We start from the raw sequence: 16,785 nt of genomic DNA, 5'->3' as shown, positions 1-16,785 counted from the left end.
GCAGGAGGCGGGCACAAGCTGTGACTGGCAGCGGGATCCCAGCCCAGCCCCATCCCGTCCCGTCCCGCCTCCAGAGCCGGGAGCACAGCGCGGGGCAGGGAGCCTTTATTACAGGAAAGCTGCGCAGGGGACAGACAGGGAGACAAAGGGACCAGGGTTCCCCCTCAGTCAGTTCTTCAGCTCCCCCAGGCGGAGCCTGGCAAAGTCCGTGGCCAGTTTCAGGGCTTCCTGCAGGCAGCCCACGTTCTTGCCTGTTGCCTGTGCAGAGACGTCCTTTCCGCCGCCTTTGCCATCCATCAAGCCAGACACTTCCTGCACCCACTGGCTGGCCTTCAGGCCCTTATTTGCAGTCTCCTGGGCAGGAAGAGAAACCCAGCGGTCAGCACTGCTAGCAATTGCCCCACCCTGTGCCTACCACCCCATTAAGTCCTGACTCCTGCCCTTCCCTATTTGCAGAGCATAACCCCTCTTCCCTCACTTCTGCAGCCTGACAATAGGCCCAAGCACAAAGGCTGTGGCTTTTGCCAAGCCCCAATCAGTTCTAGCTGTGTAATGTTAGATAGTTCCTGCCTGGAGGCTGCAGCTCCTCCATAGAGGCTCAGGGAGAGGCAGCCATGCAATATTGGCATTACCTGGGGCACTTGACACAGGCAGGTAATCCTGCCAGCTTCATTATCCACAGCAAAGAGCATAGCAGCAGTCTGGGGGGAATTAGTCTTGAAGAGCTTCAGAGATTCATTCAGGGCCTGGAAGAGAAATCACTATATGACTGCCTCCCTGCACTTGCACCCATCCCAGCTCCAGCCCCAACAGCATCCACAGAGACCTCAGGGATCAGGAATCTCATTAAACCAGCCAGCAGCACTCTGCAAAGCTCTTCCTCCCAAACATCAGCCATCTTCACATTCCAGGCAGTGTAGAAGCCTTGGCAGGGGACATAAACCCTGCCTGTGTACCCCAAGGCAGGAAGGAGAAGATGCCTTTATATCCCCACCTTGAGGTATACAGCAATTGGCAAAATCAGCCCCAGAATAAACCTTTGCCTGAGTGTACTGGCTGAAGGGGAAAAAGCTCCTCCCAGCAGAAGGGAACAGCTGTTCCAAAGGGAGTCAAGAGTACTCAAACACAGCATGAAGACCCTGCAAGAGCTATCAGACACAGCAGGCAGGGAAGAACCAGGGAGACTGTCACACATTCTATTATTCACAAGGAGACCATCCTGCCTCGCTCACACAGACAGCACAATGCAGCACAGAGCCCCAGGAGTGGGTCCTCTGGTGAGCAAAGCAGTGCTGCTCTGGATGGATTGGGAACACACAGCTCCCTGGGCTGCCAGCACTGCCATCCCATGGGATGCACCCTTCTGCCAGGGAAAATGCTGCAACAGCACCCACTGGGAGCAGAAGTCTGGGTATCATGGTGATGCTGGTGGCCACAGAGAGTGAGCAGGATCAGCTCCAAGACTCTCAGAGAGGAAATTTTAACAGAGCATTAGCCCAGAGTGATCTAAGCCCAGGCACACCCAGCTCCCACTGCCTGGCACTTACTGGGCTCAGCACTGTGACACAACACACACAACAGAGCATCCATTCCAACAGAAATCACTTGGAAAAAACCTGTGTGTGGAGGAGGGAAGGAGATTCAGCCCTGGGAGGGAAGGGGCAGATTCAGCCCTGGCAAAGGAAGATCTTTAACCCAGCTGAGCAGACAGTGCTCGGGGCAGCTCTCTGCTTGGCCCTGTCCACACACCCAGCCCAGGACACCACTCCTGGAGCTGATCTGCAGGGGCCACAAGCATCATGGCTCAGCAGAGCTGCTGCTCTCAGTCCCTTAAGTGCATTTCAGGGTTGTGACTGCTGCAGGATGAGTCTTACCTGAGACACAATGGGTTTTCTGCTGGGCTCCAAATCTACCAGCATGGCTGGAAACTCAGCAAGTGGTCAAAACCCCACCACCCCTGCAAGCCCATGTGCCAGACAGGAGGTGGGACACAAGAGAATATCCCAGTAAGTCCCTTCTCCTTCTCAGGGACGGCAGGTGGCAAGAGGGACAGCTCTGTAGCACTGAACCACCTCCCCAGGTGATGAAAGACCACCCAGATGCTCCTCAGGCAGAAGGAACGTTGCTGAGGATAGATCAGATTTTCCCATACCTTTGCTGAGGCTCCATTTTCCATTTCCATGATGACCCATGGCTGGTTAGGGTGACTCTCAATAACTTGCTTGGTCTTCTCCAGTACCTGAGGACAACAGTGATCAGCCACTAAACATCCACTTCTTGTGTATGGACACAAGAACCACCTGGGTAGAGCAGGGACAGAGGTCCCCAAGCTGCCCAAACACACCCACAGCCCAGACTGGAGCAGCTTCACACTATGAAGCCAGGAGGAATGTACTCTGACAGGCAGGTATGTGGCCTGCAAGACACCATGTTGTGCATGATTTCTCCTCCAGAAAACTCTAGTGGGATCCAGGAGGAAGCCTGCACCCAGGGGCACTGTTAGGGCAGGAACTGGCTGCCATGCTTCAACCCAGGGAACAGGTACAGAGGTAATTCTGCTTCAGGAGGCAGCAGGAGAAGCTGGAAGGCTGAGCAGTGTGAGGGGCACTCCCACACATCAATTCTCCTCCATCCTGGACATTAACATAGCTCCCAAAGGAGCACCCCACAGGCTTTCCACACTGCCCTTTATTCCAGCCCAGAGCTCACTCTTTTCTGGATGTCGGCTTTGCTTGCTCGGTCCAGGTCATCCATGACCTTCTTCAGTGCTTTAACAGCCTCTCTCAGTTCATCCTTCTGCCACTGTGGGATAATAGCAGTGGCCAGAGTCTGCAAAAGAGGAGCAGGTAGAGAAGGTTAAAGGCACAGCAATTATAGCAGGAGATGCAGCACCTCATGAACTCTGCTTCAGCTGGGAGAGCCCAGAAAGCTCCACTCCTCTCCCAGTGCCAATGACCTGAGGAAACAGGTGCTGGCTGCAGCACCCATGAGAGGCAGGGCTGTTGGGACAGGAGCAGGAAGGTGAACTCAGGCTTCATGAATACCCAGTTCAGGCAATCAAGGTCCCTTTCACTCTGGGGAGGCAGAGCACTGCTACCATCCTCACCTCACTGAGATCCGTGATCTCCTTCTGCACGTCTTTGTTGGGAGCTGTCTGGACCTTCACCTTGGCCTCCAGAGCTGACAGCAGTTTCCTGAGGCTGTCGACTTTCCTGAGGGCCTAGGAGGATACAATCTGAGTTAAATCAAGCTGGAAGATTAAGCAGACTGGGCTTTCATCACCCCAGAATGTGAAGGGGTGAGGAATGCTGGAATCCCCCCGGATTGAACTTAGTAACTCTTGGAAAGCTGCAGGGCCAGAGCAGGCAGCACCTGACCAGAAGCAGGGTGTGATGCTGGCACATGGGCTCCAGCTCTCTTTCCTTAGCCAGGATTGCCAAGATCCCCCCAAAAGAGAAATCATCTCCCCCATAAAAACCCTTTCTCCCACTTTAGGGAGCACCAGCCCACATCCAAAGTCATTGCCTTCTGCAGCAGAGGACTGGATTCTCAGACTTCACCCCTCTCCTGCTGGCCCTGCCAGCTGCTGAGAGCTCCACATTGGCAGTCACTCTGAAAAGCAACCTGAGCTAACCCTGGAGCCATCCCACATACCCACCCAGGCTTGTCTGCCACAACACCTGCAGTTGAGACTTCCCCCTCTCTTTCCTGCTATGACTGTAGTACAGCCAGGGTCTCCAGAACAGTCTTTGGCAACAGCAGCACCCTTTTCCAGGAGTCCCTCAGAGCATATTGTGCAAATTTGCACAAAATGAACTTTGGCACAGGGTTAATAGGTGGAATTTCACAGAGGATCTCTCCTGCCTACCCTTACCTTCCGAGCTTCAGCCCCGGTAACTGCAACTATCCTCCGAATGCCTTTAGCAATTGCTTCTTCTGAAACAATCACAAAGGGGCCAGCATGGCTGGAGTTCTGCAAGTGCCTTTGGAAAGAACCCAGACAGACCCACAGGAAAGAGTTAGAAGTCCACTTCTCATCTGAGCAAGAATCAGCAAAGAAATAAGACAACCATCCTGCCAGGGAATTGCAGCAGTCTGGAGACAGGCAGAAAAAACAATCAATGCTGAAAGCAAATGAGTGAGGAAAGGGTGGTAAGACCTGTGCTCCCAGTACTGCCAGAGACTCTGTGTGAGGGCAGGGGCAATACAGGCAGTTTCCTGCCTGCAAAAGGTAATTTTAAAGACTGATTGACTCAGGACTAGGAATGCAAAGGCACATCACCACCACCACCTCCATCTCTGCCCTGGCTCTGCCCAGTGTGCTCATGCTCATGACAGGAGCTCAAGCTCCACAGGAACTTCTTTCAGCCACCCTGCCACCTTCCCCAGCCTCTCCAGGTACTCACGTCCCTCCGCAGAACTCAATAGAGGTGATGGAGCCCCCAGGGCCAGAGGGGTCAGCCAGCAGCTCCTCCACGGGGATGCCAATGGAAACCACACGCACAGGATCGGGGTAGGTCTCATCAAAAACTGCCCGAAGTCCTTGGATAGCTTTGGCTTCTGCGAGAGGGCAGTCCTTGGCATACACAGTCTGCAGGGACAGCAAAGGGATGCAGGTAAGAGCCAGTCCTGTCACCTGTGACTGAGGGCCCGCATTCCCAGGAACTATCTTCCTCTGAAAGATCCTAGAAGTGAAGTCTTGTGCCTTACCTGAGCCGGGGTTTGTTGAGCTACAAGAATCACAAAGTTATTAAAAGATGTCTCATCTTCAAAACTCCCAATACCCCTTGCTCAGACTCTCTGTGTGCTACTGCACATGCAAATGGTTCCAAACACAGATTCCAGGGTCCTTCAGGGTCAGCTCTGACACTTGGCACCAGACAGAGCAACTCTCCTGCCATTGGGAACACATCACTGGGTTGTCTGGGTGTATGTTGTCAATCCAGCCAGGCCTGCAAAACTACTCTGCCAAACTTCCCAGCTCTTGCAGCTGATGTGACACTACTGCAGGAGTGAGAACACTTCAACCCTACAGAGGGCCTGAAACCAATGAACTGAACAATCCATATGGAATTTTCCCACTCAAAACCCTCTAAGGTGATGGCAATCTGTGCACAGTACTGCACCAGCAGCTCAGAATCCTCCTGTGCATGCCCAACTCCCAGCATCCCAGATCATCCAAAACAGGGACTCAAGGCATACAACGTGTCACCCATACTCACCTTTGACTCCTCGATCATCTGGTTGGCAATCCCTTCAACCTTCTTGATTTCCTGGGTGGACAGGGCTCCCTTGGCCGTGAAGTCGAGGCGCAGGCGGTCAGGAGCCACCAGGGAGCCCCTCTGGTCAGCCTCCCCCAGCACGGAGCGCAGGGCGAAGTTGAGGATGTGGGTGGCCGTGTGGTTGCTCATGACCGGCCTCCGCCTGGCCTGAGGGAGGAAGCCACTGTTGGATGGGCTCCCACACCCCAGAGCCACAACCACCTCCAGCAGCTGAAGGGGAGGTTAATGCCCTGCTCCAACAGAATCCTAAACTAGCTCAGGACACCAGAAACAACTGATCACACTTGCTGCCTTGGAACTTCAGCTACAGGTGTTACCCACCAAATCTGTGCATGGCTTTTTTCCTGGCAGTTCCCTTGTTTGGCCTATGTGGAAAGAGGCCAGGGACAGATCAGGACACAGATAACTAATCTCTGTCCCTCAGCAGGGAAAAGCAGTTCAAGATGGCAGCGTTCCCTCTTCCTCTAAAGGTGCTGCCTCTATAGGGAAGGGAAATTCATCAGGCTGACTGTGCTCAACCCAGCACTCACTCAGCAAACTGAGCCCACAGGAGCAATGTTTGGACTGGGGTAGACAGCCCAGGCTCTCTGCTGTTGTCCCCACACAGTGGAGCACCACACATTCTCCCTGCAAGTCATGACCCAAAGTGTGTTTCTGCCTGTGACCAGCAAACCCAGCAAGAGTGAGTCTGAGCTAGCTGGGCATAATCTGCCTCGTGGTAGGAGAAAGCCAGGTGTGAAGCAAGAGAGACTTGGAGTCAGCCAGACACTGGTTGATTGTGTGATGCAGGGAGAGCAGGACCCAAACATCAGGCCCCCAGAGTGGCACCGATGAAAGGAAATGAGACAAAATCCAGAGAAAAGAGACAAGCCCATGTGTTACACCATGTTTTAACTCACCTCATCAATAGTCAGGTGGACCTGATCTCCCACTTTCAAGCTCCCATACAGAGTTCCTATGTGGAGCACGTAGCCTCCCCGGACCTGAACGTTCTTCACAGTGAATTCTGTTTTCTGTACAAAGCGGGAAATGCCCCATGTGAGCAGGGGAGACATCCAGCCAGAAGTCTGAGTTGCAACTGGAAAGGTCCCAGCTGGGAGCCAGAGTGGTGTGTGTGCTGGAGAAAGCTGAGTGTCTCCAGGCACAGCACACAGCAAAGCAGAGAAATGAATGAAGGTGGGGCACAGTTATGGGGCACAGAAAGAGCTCCCCACCTCAGCTTCAGAGCACTGTCCTTGGGCTTGGTTATCCCAGCACAACCACCACCACAGGCACCCACGTTCTGCTGACAGCAGCACAGAACTGAGCTCCTCAAGAAGCAAGGGGAACAAAACCCCAGCACATCCATGCCATGCTGCACTCCCAGAAAGGAACCCTGTGCAATGCGACGGTGACATCTGACATGGATGAGAAATTGCTGGAGCTTGCTTGGCCCCTTCACCCCTCTGCCCAGGCCCCAAATCAGACTGAGCCTAGCAAAAGGCTCTCAGGCTCACTCACATCCTCCCTGCTGTCGTCATCCTTGACCATGTAGCCCTGGTCGTAGATCTGCCCCCCCTGCTCGGCGTAGAAGCAGGTCCGGTCCAGCACTATGCCGCACTCCTGGCCAGTGGAAACCTCCTCCACAAACGTCTTCTCCCTGCGGATGGCTTTCACTGTGGCCACGAGGCTCCCAAAATCTGCCACCAGGAGGACAGGCAGTGTCAGTAAAACAGGAAAACCTTGTAGACACCACATGGGAGCAGAATGTTATAGCAACATCTCCCAGTTATTGCAGGAGCTCGTGGCACAAATCCCCACACATTTGCAGGGGATAAGGAGAGAGGACAGTTGGTTGGAAATTTCCTTTAGCGCCCTCCAAGGCAGGGACTGTAACTGCCTTCCACACCTATGCAGCAAAAGTCAGCAGCATACACGGCTATGAGCCTGCAGCCTCCTGAATCTCCATCAAATCAAAAAACTAGCAAAAGAGCCAGAGTGAGCAAGCCAAGGACCCTCCAACTGGCCAAGCAGAAACTGCAGTCTCCTGCAGCACTGGCAAAGGAGCAGCTGAGAAACACCAACATAGGAGTGTGGAGACATAAAGCTGCAGCAACAGGAAATCCCTTAATTTGGCAACAGCAGTACAGTAGCCCCTGAACAGTCTGTTGTCTTTCTCTGCTCAATTAGTAACAAGCAGACTATTCACCTGCACAGCCTCCCACTTCCAGCTCCACGTCCCAGGAAAGGGGACCCAGAGGTACATGCCAGGGAAGGTTTAGTAGCAGAACATGACTGTGAGGTGTTTTCATACCATAGGTACCGCTCAGATCTGAAGCATAGCTGTATTTTGGTGAATCATCTGTCACCTCCAGCCCTCGGGCTCTCAGCTCTTCAATGGCATAGATGTCCAGCATGAGGAGATCTTCCCCTCCAGCACCCTTGCCCTGGGATTTGAGCTGCCAAGGAACAAGGTTTGAGAGATGACCTGCCGAATACCAAGGTTTAAGAAACAGCAATGCATACCAGCCTAGCTGCACATCTCGCTCACATCCCTCAGCACTCCCTGATTTAGAGCCTTGCCCTGGGAAGCTGTGTGCCAGTACCTGGAATGTGCCAATTTTTTTGGCTTCAGAGCACCCAGCTTCAGCATGCAGACCAAGTTGGCCTGAGCCCAGTAAGGACCAGGCAAGTACCCAGCCAGTCAATGCCACTCCCTGCTGCTTCAGCAAACATACTGGGGAATGCACCCAAAGTGCAGGCCTGCCTGGATACTGAGCCTTAGATAGGGAATAACTTCCCTAACCAGAACAGGACAGCAGAGGTGCTCCCAGCACTCCACTATCTCTGTCTGAAGGTTGGGCTCAGGGTTCCAGGCCTTGCTAGTGAGCAGAACCAACCCCAGCTGTACAGAATAAACACGTCCTACAGCAACTGCAGTTGTCCTGGATTTTCCCATGGAACAAACCATGAGGCATACAGGGTGTGAACAGCCTCAGTGAGAAAGGAGCAACTCATGACTGAAAACTGCAAGGAAGGGAATTATACCTGCCAACTCATAAACTAGCTTCCCCTGGAGCTGTTACTCACCTGAGCATTTTTCCGCTCTTCTTCAAAGCCCTCCATGTCTACAACAAGGCCCTTCTCCTCTGCAATCAGCCCAGTGAGATCCGCAGGGAAACCATAGGTGTCATACAGCAGCCAGGCAGTGTCACCTTCAGAGACAGGGCAAAGCAGTCACCTCTCTCTCATGTTCCATGAGACATCACTCCCTTCCCTGCTCCCCCCACCAGCTATGGCAGGACAATGAACAGGTGTGGAGAATGTGAACATCCAAAAGGCTCCTCCCTGGCAGCACAGAGATGTGTGTCTGGGCAGCTTAGAAACCTCAGCAAGTGAGCACAGGCCAGAGCAGAGACAGGTGGTTCAGCTCTAAGAGATGTCTTCTGACTCCAACTTTGTCTCCCTACCACCTTCCACCACCTCTAATTTTCCTACCCCTTCCCTTTCCCCAACTTCCCTAAGCCCTTACGTAATCCCAGATAACAAATGCCTTTTGCTGCATCCAGACAGAACTCACAGCCTTACCAGGAATGACTTTACTGTCCCCAAGGCTCTGGATCTTCCTGTCCAGGATGCGACGGCCTCTGCTCAGTGTTTTCAGGAACTGATCCTCTTCTTCATTGATAATGTCCTTTACCATATCTGGGTCCTTCTTCAGCTCAGGAAAGGCATCTCCCTGCAGACCCAGGAGGAGGAGCCCTTCAACATGGAGATCTGCACACCTCAGCAGAGGAAGGCTTAAGCAGATACAGTGGAATAGGAGAACTTACCAGTGACTGCACCACCACATCAACCAGAGTAGCAAAGAACCCCTTGGGGGCATTGAGCTTCTCATGGGAGTAGCGCACAGCCCGTCGGAGAATCCGCCTCAGCACATACCTAGGGAATAGCAGAGCCCCCCATGCAAATGTTACACACCTGAGCTGTTCCCAGGGGCTCCACCAGCATCTACCTACCAGCACCCCCTCCCAGGACCAAGAGCACAGGGTTTTCTCCTCTCGTTTTCCCTCATGGCAGCAGCAAGGCACAGGTGAGGTGCTAGGCCCCAGCTCCATGACCCACATTCACTGTGAGCTTATGGAGTCCAATGGAACCTGCAGCACAGCCCCCCAGCCCAAAATTCCCCGCTTTTTCAACAGCAACAGTGCACCAAGCCAGCCTTTGTGCCTTTCTGTCCACAGTCATCTTATCTGGGGGCTGGCACAGCAGCAATGGTGCTCACAAGAACCTTCAGACTTGTGCATCATGTGGGTGTGAACCCTACTACAACCATTCAAGCATCAAATATCCCGAGCAAACACTCTGTTACCCACTGCTTTAATGATGAATCCAAAGAGATCCCAGAGACACAGGAGATCCCAGAGCCTTGAGGGAAACCTTGGGGAACAGAATGGTAGTGGTGACCACGCAGCAGCTCCTTCTTACCCTCTGCCAGTGTTGTCAGGCCTGCCCCCGTCTGAGAGGGCCAGGGTGATGGTCCGTGCATGGTCAGCCAGCACACGGTACGCCATGTCTATTCCATCAGCATCCTCGGCCCCAACCTGCCCCAGGTACGGCCTGGCACCTGTGCCCTGTGCAGAGGAGAAGGCAGTGGGCAGAGGGTACAATTACTGGCAGTGGCACTATGGCAGAATTACAGGGAAGGCCCTTAGAAGCCAAGCCAACCCCACCACCCACAGCCACAGAGAATATTCCTCTTGGAAAGAGGCAACACAGTGAACCTAGGGGAGACATAGAGGGCTCTGCATGGTGCCACGGCCCACATCTCAATGGCTGAAAGCTCTCCAAACCAGAGGCAGGAAAATGCAATTTATCCCATCATTAAGAGCCCAAAAGAGAGGAAGAGGGAGAATACAGGGAAATAATTTGTTTTGCACATTGGCTCAAGGACTCCAAGCTGGCATAACCTGCCCAGCCAAGAAATCTTTCAGTTTCTGTCACATGGGAGATGGTCCCAGCTTTCCTCTTTTAGGATGTTTTTATCCATAGCCTAGGGAAAGATACTGCTGTAACCATGCACTGCTTGCAGGTGGTGCAAACCTCCAGCCATGGGCACAGTCCCTCCAGCCAGGCTCCCTGAACACGGCAGGAAGGCAGACAAGGGCACAGGGGCTGTGTCTAGCCAGTGGACTTAACACTGGAAAAAGGCAGCACTCCAATTCCAACTCTGGAGCTTGGCACCTCATTCTTTAGAGGTAGCAGGAGCCTGGGCTCTTCTCCCTGCATTTTATCCAGCATGATCTACAGTCAGGAAACTCTGCCTCCTCCACAGAGGAAAAAAAAGGCACTGCACACAGAACTTCCAGCATGGGACCACATTACCCATGCTGGACAATGGACAGTGCAGCAACAGCACACAGGTTCTGCCAGTGACTGTTGTGGTTTATGGCAAAGCACTCCTGGCTAAGGGAATTTTCTACAGATCAGCATGTTCCAGGTGGGAGGCTGAAGGACAAATTGATTCTGGCTTAGCAGTACCACGTGGCAAAAAGATGGCACTTGGCCATGTTGGACTGCAGAGTATCTCCCACTGGGAGAGGACCATGGAGTGTCCATCAGGACAGTCCACAGAAACTAGGAAAGCTGCACCACTCACTGTCCTGTTTTCCCCTGGAAAGATGTCCCAGGGCAGCAATTACTGTGCTAGCCTGGATTCCTACCCTCAGCAAAGTGCAAATGTGTGGGGCTCACAGCAGCTGGGAAAGCAGAGACCACCCTGTCCAACCAGTCCCACACATCTCCCCAAGAATTCAGGGAATGGATGCAGCTAGGTCAGGCTTCAGTTCATACCTTTTGGATGGCTTCAAAGTAAGGAAGGAAAAGGTCAGTGTCATAGTTGGACATCTTGTTCTGCAGCACAGAAACCAGCCTCTCCAGGCCCATCCCAGTATCAATACTTTTCTTAGGAAGGGGTTTCAGTGTCCCATCAGCCTCCCTGCCAAAGAAAGGTGAGATGTTATGGATGGAGGCTCTGCAGGGGAAACCCCATTTCTCTCAATCTCTGTAAGATTTAGCTCCATCAGATTTGTGACACAGGCCCATACACAAGCCACACAAAGGATAACTTTGATAAAATACAGTTAAAAAGCCCTCAGCAGCAACTTAGACCCAGAGCAGACAATAACTTATTCCCTACTGAACACCTGGCAGATAAACAGAGAAAATATTCTCAGTTTGTCCCAAAAGCAGCGTGACCAACCCATTCTGTACCAGTGGGTAAAGGGACAGAGCATGACAAAGTGCTCAGCTGCTGGATAACTGGGAATGGCGAGTAAGCCATGGGCAGCTGAAAGAACACACAGCACAAGCAGCCTCCCAAACTGAGCTGGAGCAACCTGGCTCACCTGGAAGCTGGAAGAAGGTCTGGCTCACCTATTGAACTGTATGAACACCAGGTTCCAGATCTCCAGGACATTGGGGTCATCCTGATTGACCAAGTGTGAAGCATCTCTGTCCCCAATCCGGTCATAGTGGATCTCGCTGCAAGGGCCACAGGGGCCGGTGTCTCCCATTTCCCAGAAATTATCCTTCATACTGCCAGGCAGAATCCTGCCCTCAGCCAGCCTGTAAGAAGAAATTTTTCCTAATATCCAAGCCAAATAAATTACTATTGCTCATCAAAACATGCACCTTCCTCAGTGAAAGGCCTTACCCCAAATCCAACCAGATCTGCTTGCACTCCAGGTCTGGCTGCAGTCCTGCAGCCTCATTTCCACCAAAGTAAGTGACATAGAGTCTTTCAGCAGGAATGCCAAACTCCTTGGTGAGAAGTTCCAGTGCCAGTTTACAAGCAAGTTCCTGCAGAAGGAAACATGAGGTCAGCAAGTGAATGCAAAGACAACTTCTCTTCAACATCCAAAGTACTGACTACTGTAGATATCAGCAGCTGAAAACTTTCTGACTTTTGACATAAGAAAGAGAAAAATTAATACATGCAGTGAAGAGGGCACAAGAAACATCTCACATGACTGTCTTGATGCAGCCAAGTTAAGGCCTAGCATGTTCACTGCCTCCAAAAATGCTTTTAATTCTGACTTTGAATACTACACTAGCAAGAAGCTTGGGAAAGGAAGTCACTATTGTATGATCACTCCTGTTTAAGGTGAGTCATAGCTGCATAGTACATGCTAGTCCCCACATCTCCAGGACAGCCACTAAAATCTCCACCTGAAGACTCCAAACTAGCAGAGTTAATTCAATCAGCTTTGTAAACCTTAAGTAATTAATCTCAAATCATTCTGCAGGGTTGGGGCAGCTTCCAAGCTCATTTATTCCAAAGGAGCCACATGCACCTCTTTGCCAACGCATTCTCTTTCCTCTTGGCAACTGCTCTGCTGAGCTCACAGAGATGGATAAATCTGCGCAAGAGATTCAGAGCTGCACCCAGACTGTTTTACCTTGAAATAATCCCCAAAGGACCAGGACCCCAACATCTCAAAGAAGGTGTGGTGGTACACATCTTTGCCCACGTCATCCAGGTCGTTGTGCTTGCCCCCTGCTCGGATGCACTTCTGAGTGTTGGTGGCTCTGCTCAGTTTAGCGAGCGGATGTGAGGGGTCGATGGTATTGAGGAAGATGGGTTTGAACTGCAAGGAGAGAAAAAGGACAAGTGAACTGCTAGAAAAACTGAGAAACTGAGGAAAGCACTCAGAACCTGTTTTCAAATGTTGCATGCAACAGCAAGACAGTAAGTGTCAAGATATTACTAGTCTGAACATACCCAAAGCACTTTCAGAAACAAACCTGCTGCTCCTGTCCATGAGAAGGCTGCCTAGAACTCAGCACTTGGACACACACAGGTGTTCCTAGAGCCCACCAAACCCCAGGCCTTCCAAAGGGACTGAAAGCTGTCAGATTCCCAGCTGTCAAAAATAAAAAACTGGATGCTGATCTGCAGCAGAGCCCTTGCAGCATCCCAGTCTCAACCACTCTTGAAAGACACCGTTAGTCATTTGTGCCAGGACTGCTGTGGTACCAAGGGTCAAGGAAACGAGACTGGCAGAGCTCTCACCATAGGAACCTGCTCCAGTGCTCTTGGCAATTTTGTGAGAGCACAGAGGACTCCAGAGGACACACCACCCATCCCTCTGTGACCAGAAGGAAGGTGGAATAAACAACAATTTTTCCAACAGCTCTGCAAACAGCTTCACAGGCTCCAACAGGACATGTTTGTAGGACTGCAGTGCCAGGGTGGGAATCCTACCTGATTCATACCAGCATTGGCAAAGAGCAGGGTGGGGTCATCCAGGGGGATTGTGGAAGATGAGTGCACATAGGTGTGCTGGTTTTCCCTGAAGAAGTCAATGAACCGTTGCCGGATCTGGCTGGCAGTGAGTGGGGTCTCCATCTGGAAGCTGGAAGTTGCCACTGTCCAAAGCAAGTGGCAGGAAAGTGGCAAAACCTCGGTGCAGTCTGAACAAATGAAAACAAACAGCACTCTGATGTGTTGTCAGCTCAAGGTGAACATCAAGATTATTGTCTCCAACTCCTGAAAGGGTCTCCCCACATCGTTAAGTACTCACTGACACTTCTGTTCAACCATCAAGCTGCCCCAAATAGTGGTGGCCCAAGCCGAAATTTCCTCTCCCCCAAACTCCCTGATTTCTGGGGCTCTACCTCAAGTTGCCTGCTGTTTGAAAACACATTGTTATAAAGTATCAAACTCACATGGATACTAAACCTAGTAGGTTGTGTTTGCCTTACTGGGGACAGAGAGACTGCCAAGTCACCAAAGCATTCAAGGGGATTAAATGCAGAGTGAGGACACATCATTACTGCCTTCCACTACTTAAAGGGGCTTATAAAAATGATGGACACCAGCCTTTTACACGGGCAGGTAATGATATGACAGTTTTAAGGGGGAACAGTTTTAAACCAGAAAAGGAGAGATTTAGGTTAGATATTAGGAAGGAATTATTCCCTCCGTGGGTGGTGAAGACCTGCCAAGAGAAGATGTGGCTTCCCCATCCTTGGAAGTGTTCAAGGCCAGGTGGGATGGGGCTTGGAGCAGCATTGTGTAGTGGAAGGTGTCCCTGCCTATGGCAGGGGTGTTAGAATCAGGCGGGCTTTAAGGTACCTTCCAATCCAAACCCTTCTGTGATTCAATGACTAAATCATAGAATAGCCAGGTTTAAAAATGACCCCTGAATATAGCCTTATCCACCCTTCCTGCTCAAAGCAGAGCCAGCTGCAGGGATGCCCGGCAGCCTTCCTTGAAGGGACCCACATCCCTACGTGCACACCAGAGGCAAGTGACAGCCTGGAGGGCAGCACCGCCCGTGTCCTACGGGCACATAGGGCTGTCCCTGACAGCTCAGCGCAATGCGGATCCAGGGAGGGAGGCGAGATCCCAGCGGCCTGCTGCGGCGCCGAGAGATGGGAATTCCCCACAGGAGCAAGGCCTGGGAGCACTCACAGCACACAATCAATTGGGTTGGAAAAGTCCTCTGAGATCACCGAGTCCAACCTCGATGCTGCAGGAGGGAAGGACCCGAGGTGAGGAGAACCAAGCACAGCAGCGGCCCCAGGCCCTATCAGAGCCTCTGCCCAGACACAGCCGCTCTCCAGTGCCCGAGGAGCGGTGAGGGCACCGCGGGGTCCGGCAGCGCCGCCCGGCATCACCCCGCGGGCCCGCATGGGGCGCGACCAGCGCACCGCCACCGTCACCCTCCCGCCCTGCCCCCTCCGTGCCCCTCTCCCCTGTGCCCGCGGGTCCTGGCCGGGCCATGGAAGCCAAACCCAGCAGCCGGAGCTCCCCAGGCCCCTCGGGCCGTACCTGCGCGCCCACCGCCGCCCCTCGCTGCGCTCCTCCGGCCGCGCCGCAGCGCCGCTCCGCCCCGCCCCCCTGCCGGGCACCACCTCCCATTGGTTGCAGGGGCTGTCACTCTTCCGCCGGCCCCACCCGTACGCGCGGCGCCCCGCCCCCGGCTGATGCAATGGCGGGACACGGCGGCCACGTGACGCGGGTGGGCTGAAGCCTCAGTGGGCGCCGCCATTTTAAGGGTGCCGGCATTGCGGGCACGGGGAGGTCACCTCAGAAATCGGGTTCGGTCCCTGGTGTGCAACGAACCGATAATGACACATCGAGTGAGACGTTGTTTGATTCAGAGCTACCCCAGCCTGGGTGCTCGGTGGTATTCCACAAATCCAGCACACCCCACTGGACTTTCCATGCTGTTATTTATGCACAGAAATGCAGGGTTAGTAACTTCTCAAGCACAGCCCTTCTGTTAGGATTGACCACTACCTTCCATACAAATCACATAACCCCAGCTAACTTCTACTCATGCTCAGGGCAAGGGTCTTTATGTGTGGAGGGTCTTTTTTGATCGGGAGGTGTGATTTTTAGTGTTACAATGAAGATAGTTTATCTCTAAGATACATGGACCTGTGTATTTTGCCAAGTTAGCAATCCCTAAATCTTGTTAGTTCCGGAATGCCCTTGAGTGAGGGATGCTGGCTGCTGCCTCTTCCAGCGATTAGCTCTCCTTTCCTGCTGATTAGGCTTGAAAGTATACAAAGGTCTTACATCAAAGAACAGCCTGACTTAAGATAACACTGACACATTGCACATTTTGCAACAGTGATGCTGCCTGCTGCCTTGGAAGGAGCCGGGAGCTGTGGGGCTCAGCTGGGAAAGGGCTGCGGCAGAGCAGGAGCTGGCTGGGGGTGCTGGAGGGGTGAACAAAGCCCTGCTGGGGGATGTAATGGCTACACAGGGTCTTTGCAGGGGTCTGCAGGATCAAGCTCAAGGCTGTGAGATGCAGGAGAGGTCAAGGCATGGCTCTGGTCATGGAGCTCACAGGAAGGGCCTTGTGGACCCAGGCCAAGGGGTACAGCATGTATGCACAGGAGGTGCCATGCTGACAAAAATAATCACTCTGAGGACAATCAAGCATTGAAAGGGGGTTTGGGAAGGCTGCAGGGTCCCTGGAGGGTTTTGAGGTCAGGTTCAAGCCCTGGGCAACCTGCTCTGGAGCCATTGCTGATCCTGCTCCTCCTGCTGTGCCTTGGAGTAGAGTTCTCTCAGTTCCTCTCTAACCTGGACAGTTCCCAGGTGCCTCTGTAGCATTGTAGCTTGTCTCCCCTTCCCTGGGGCACACTTTCTGGCCCTGGGCTGTGATTCTGGAGCCACGAGTGTGCCTGTGCTGCTGTCCTTGGCTGCCATTGGTCAGCCCTTTCCAAAGGTCACTCTCCTGCTTGGCACTGGCCCGTAGCCATTCCTGGTCGTGCAGCCCTCTTTGCTTGTTTCTGTCCTAATGGGAGCTCTGCTCTGGATGCTGCTGGCAGAGCAGGCAAGTCTGTGCAGTGCAATTGTTTGTGCAGGTGATTACACCTGCAAGAACGTCTGCAACAGCAGTTCCAACTCCAACACCATCCAAATCCACGCCCAGCATGCTTACCTCTCATGGGAGCCATAATCTGTCCACCACCATGGAAGGAAACATCACTGCTTCCTCCC

General features: G+C 52.8%; 1 protein-coding gene across 1 annotated transcript; it reads right to left on the bottom strand.

Moving 5' to 3' along the window:
- Positions 1 to 89: 89 nt before the first annotated feature.
- On the bottom strand, positions 90 to 15,152 carry AARS1 (alanyl-tRNA synthetase 1). The gene is made up of 21 exons (XM_030956063.1): positions 15,100 to 15,152; positions 13,528 to 13,736; positions 12,722 to 12,910; positions 11,977 to 12,122; positions 11,697 to 11,888; positions 11,115 to 11,259; positions 9,750 to 9,895; positions 9,095 to 9,203; positions 8,850 to 9,000; positions 8,352 to 8,476; positions 7,576 to 7,720; positions 6,783 to 6,961; positions 6,182 to 6,295; positions 5,223 to 5,429; positions 4,407 to 4,591; positions 3,875 to 3,983; positions 3,107 to 3,220; positions 2,710 to 2,829; positions 2,153 to 2,239; positions 633 to 746; positions 90 to 354 (listed from the first exon to the last, which is right to left on the bottom strand). Exons 2-21 carry the CDS (start codon positions 13,669 to 13,671, stop codon positions 169 to 171), a joined length of 2,907 nt encoding a protein of 968 aa, XP_030811923.1. The 5' UTR covers positions 13,672 to 13,736; positions 15,100 to 15,152; the 3' UTR covers positions 90 to 168.
- Between the last annotated feature and the right edge of the window lie 1,633 nt (positions 15,153 to 16,785).

This window comes from Camarhynchus parvulus, chromosome 11 (genome assembly GCF_901933205.1).
Source record: "Camarhynchus parvulus chromosome 11, STF_HiC, whole genome shotgun sequence".
In the NCBI taxonomy this organism is placed as follows: domain Eukaryota; kingdom Metazoa; phylum Chordata; class Aves; order Passeriformes; family Thraupidae; genus Camarhynchus; species Camarhynchus parvulus.
The sequence above is the reverse complement of the archived record's forward strand: the minus strand, read 5'-3'. Positions and strand labels throughout refer to the sequence as shown.

Coding starts and splice junctions, on each gene's coding strand:
- AARS1 (XM_030956063.1), bottom strand. CDS start 13,671: ATGGAGACCCCACTCACTGCCAGCCAGATCCGGCAACGGTTCATTGAC. Junction 11,889..11,976: donor CAGATCTGGTTGGATTTGGG/GTAAGGCCTTTC, acceptor TTCTTCTTACAG/GCTGGCTGAGGGCAGGATTC. Junction 9,204..9,749: donor CCTGACAACACTGGCAGAGG/GTAAGAAGGAGC, acceptor GCTATTCCCTAG/GTATGTGCTGAGGCGGATTC.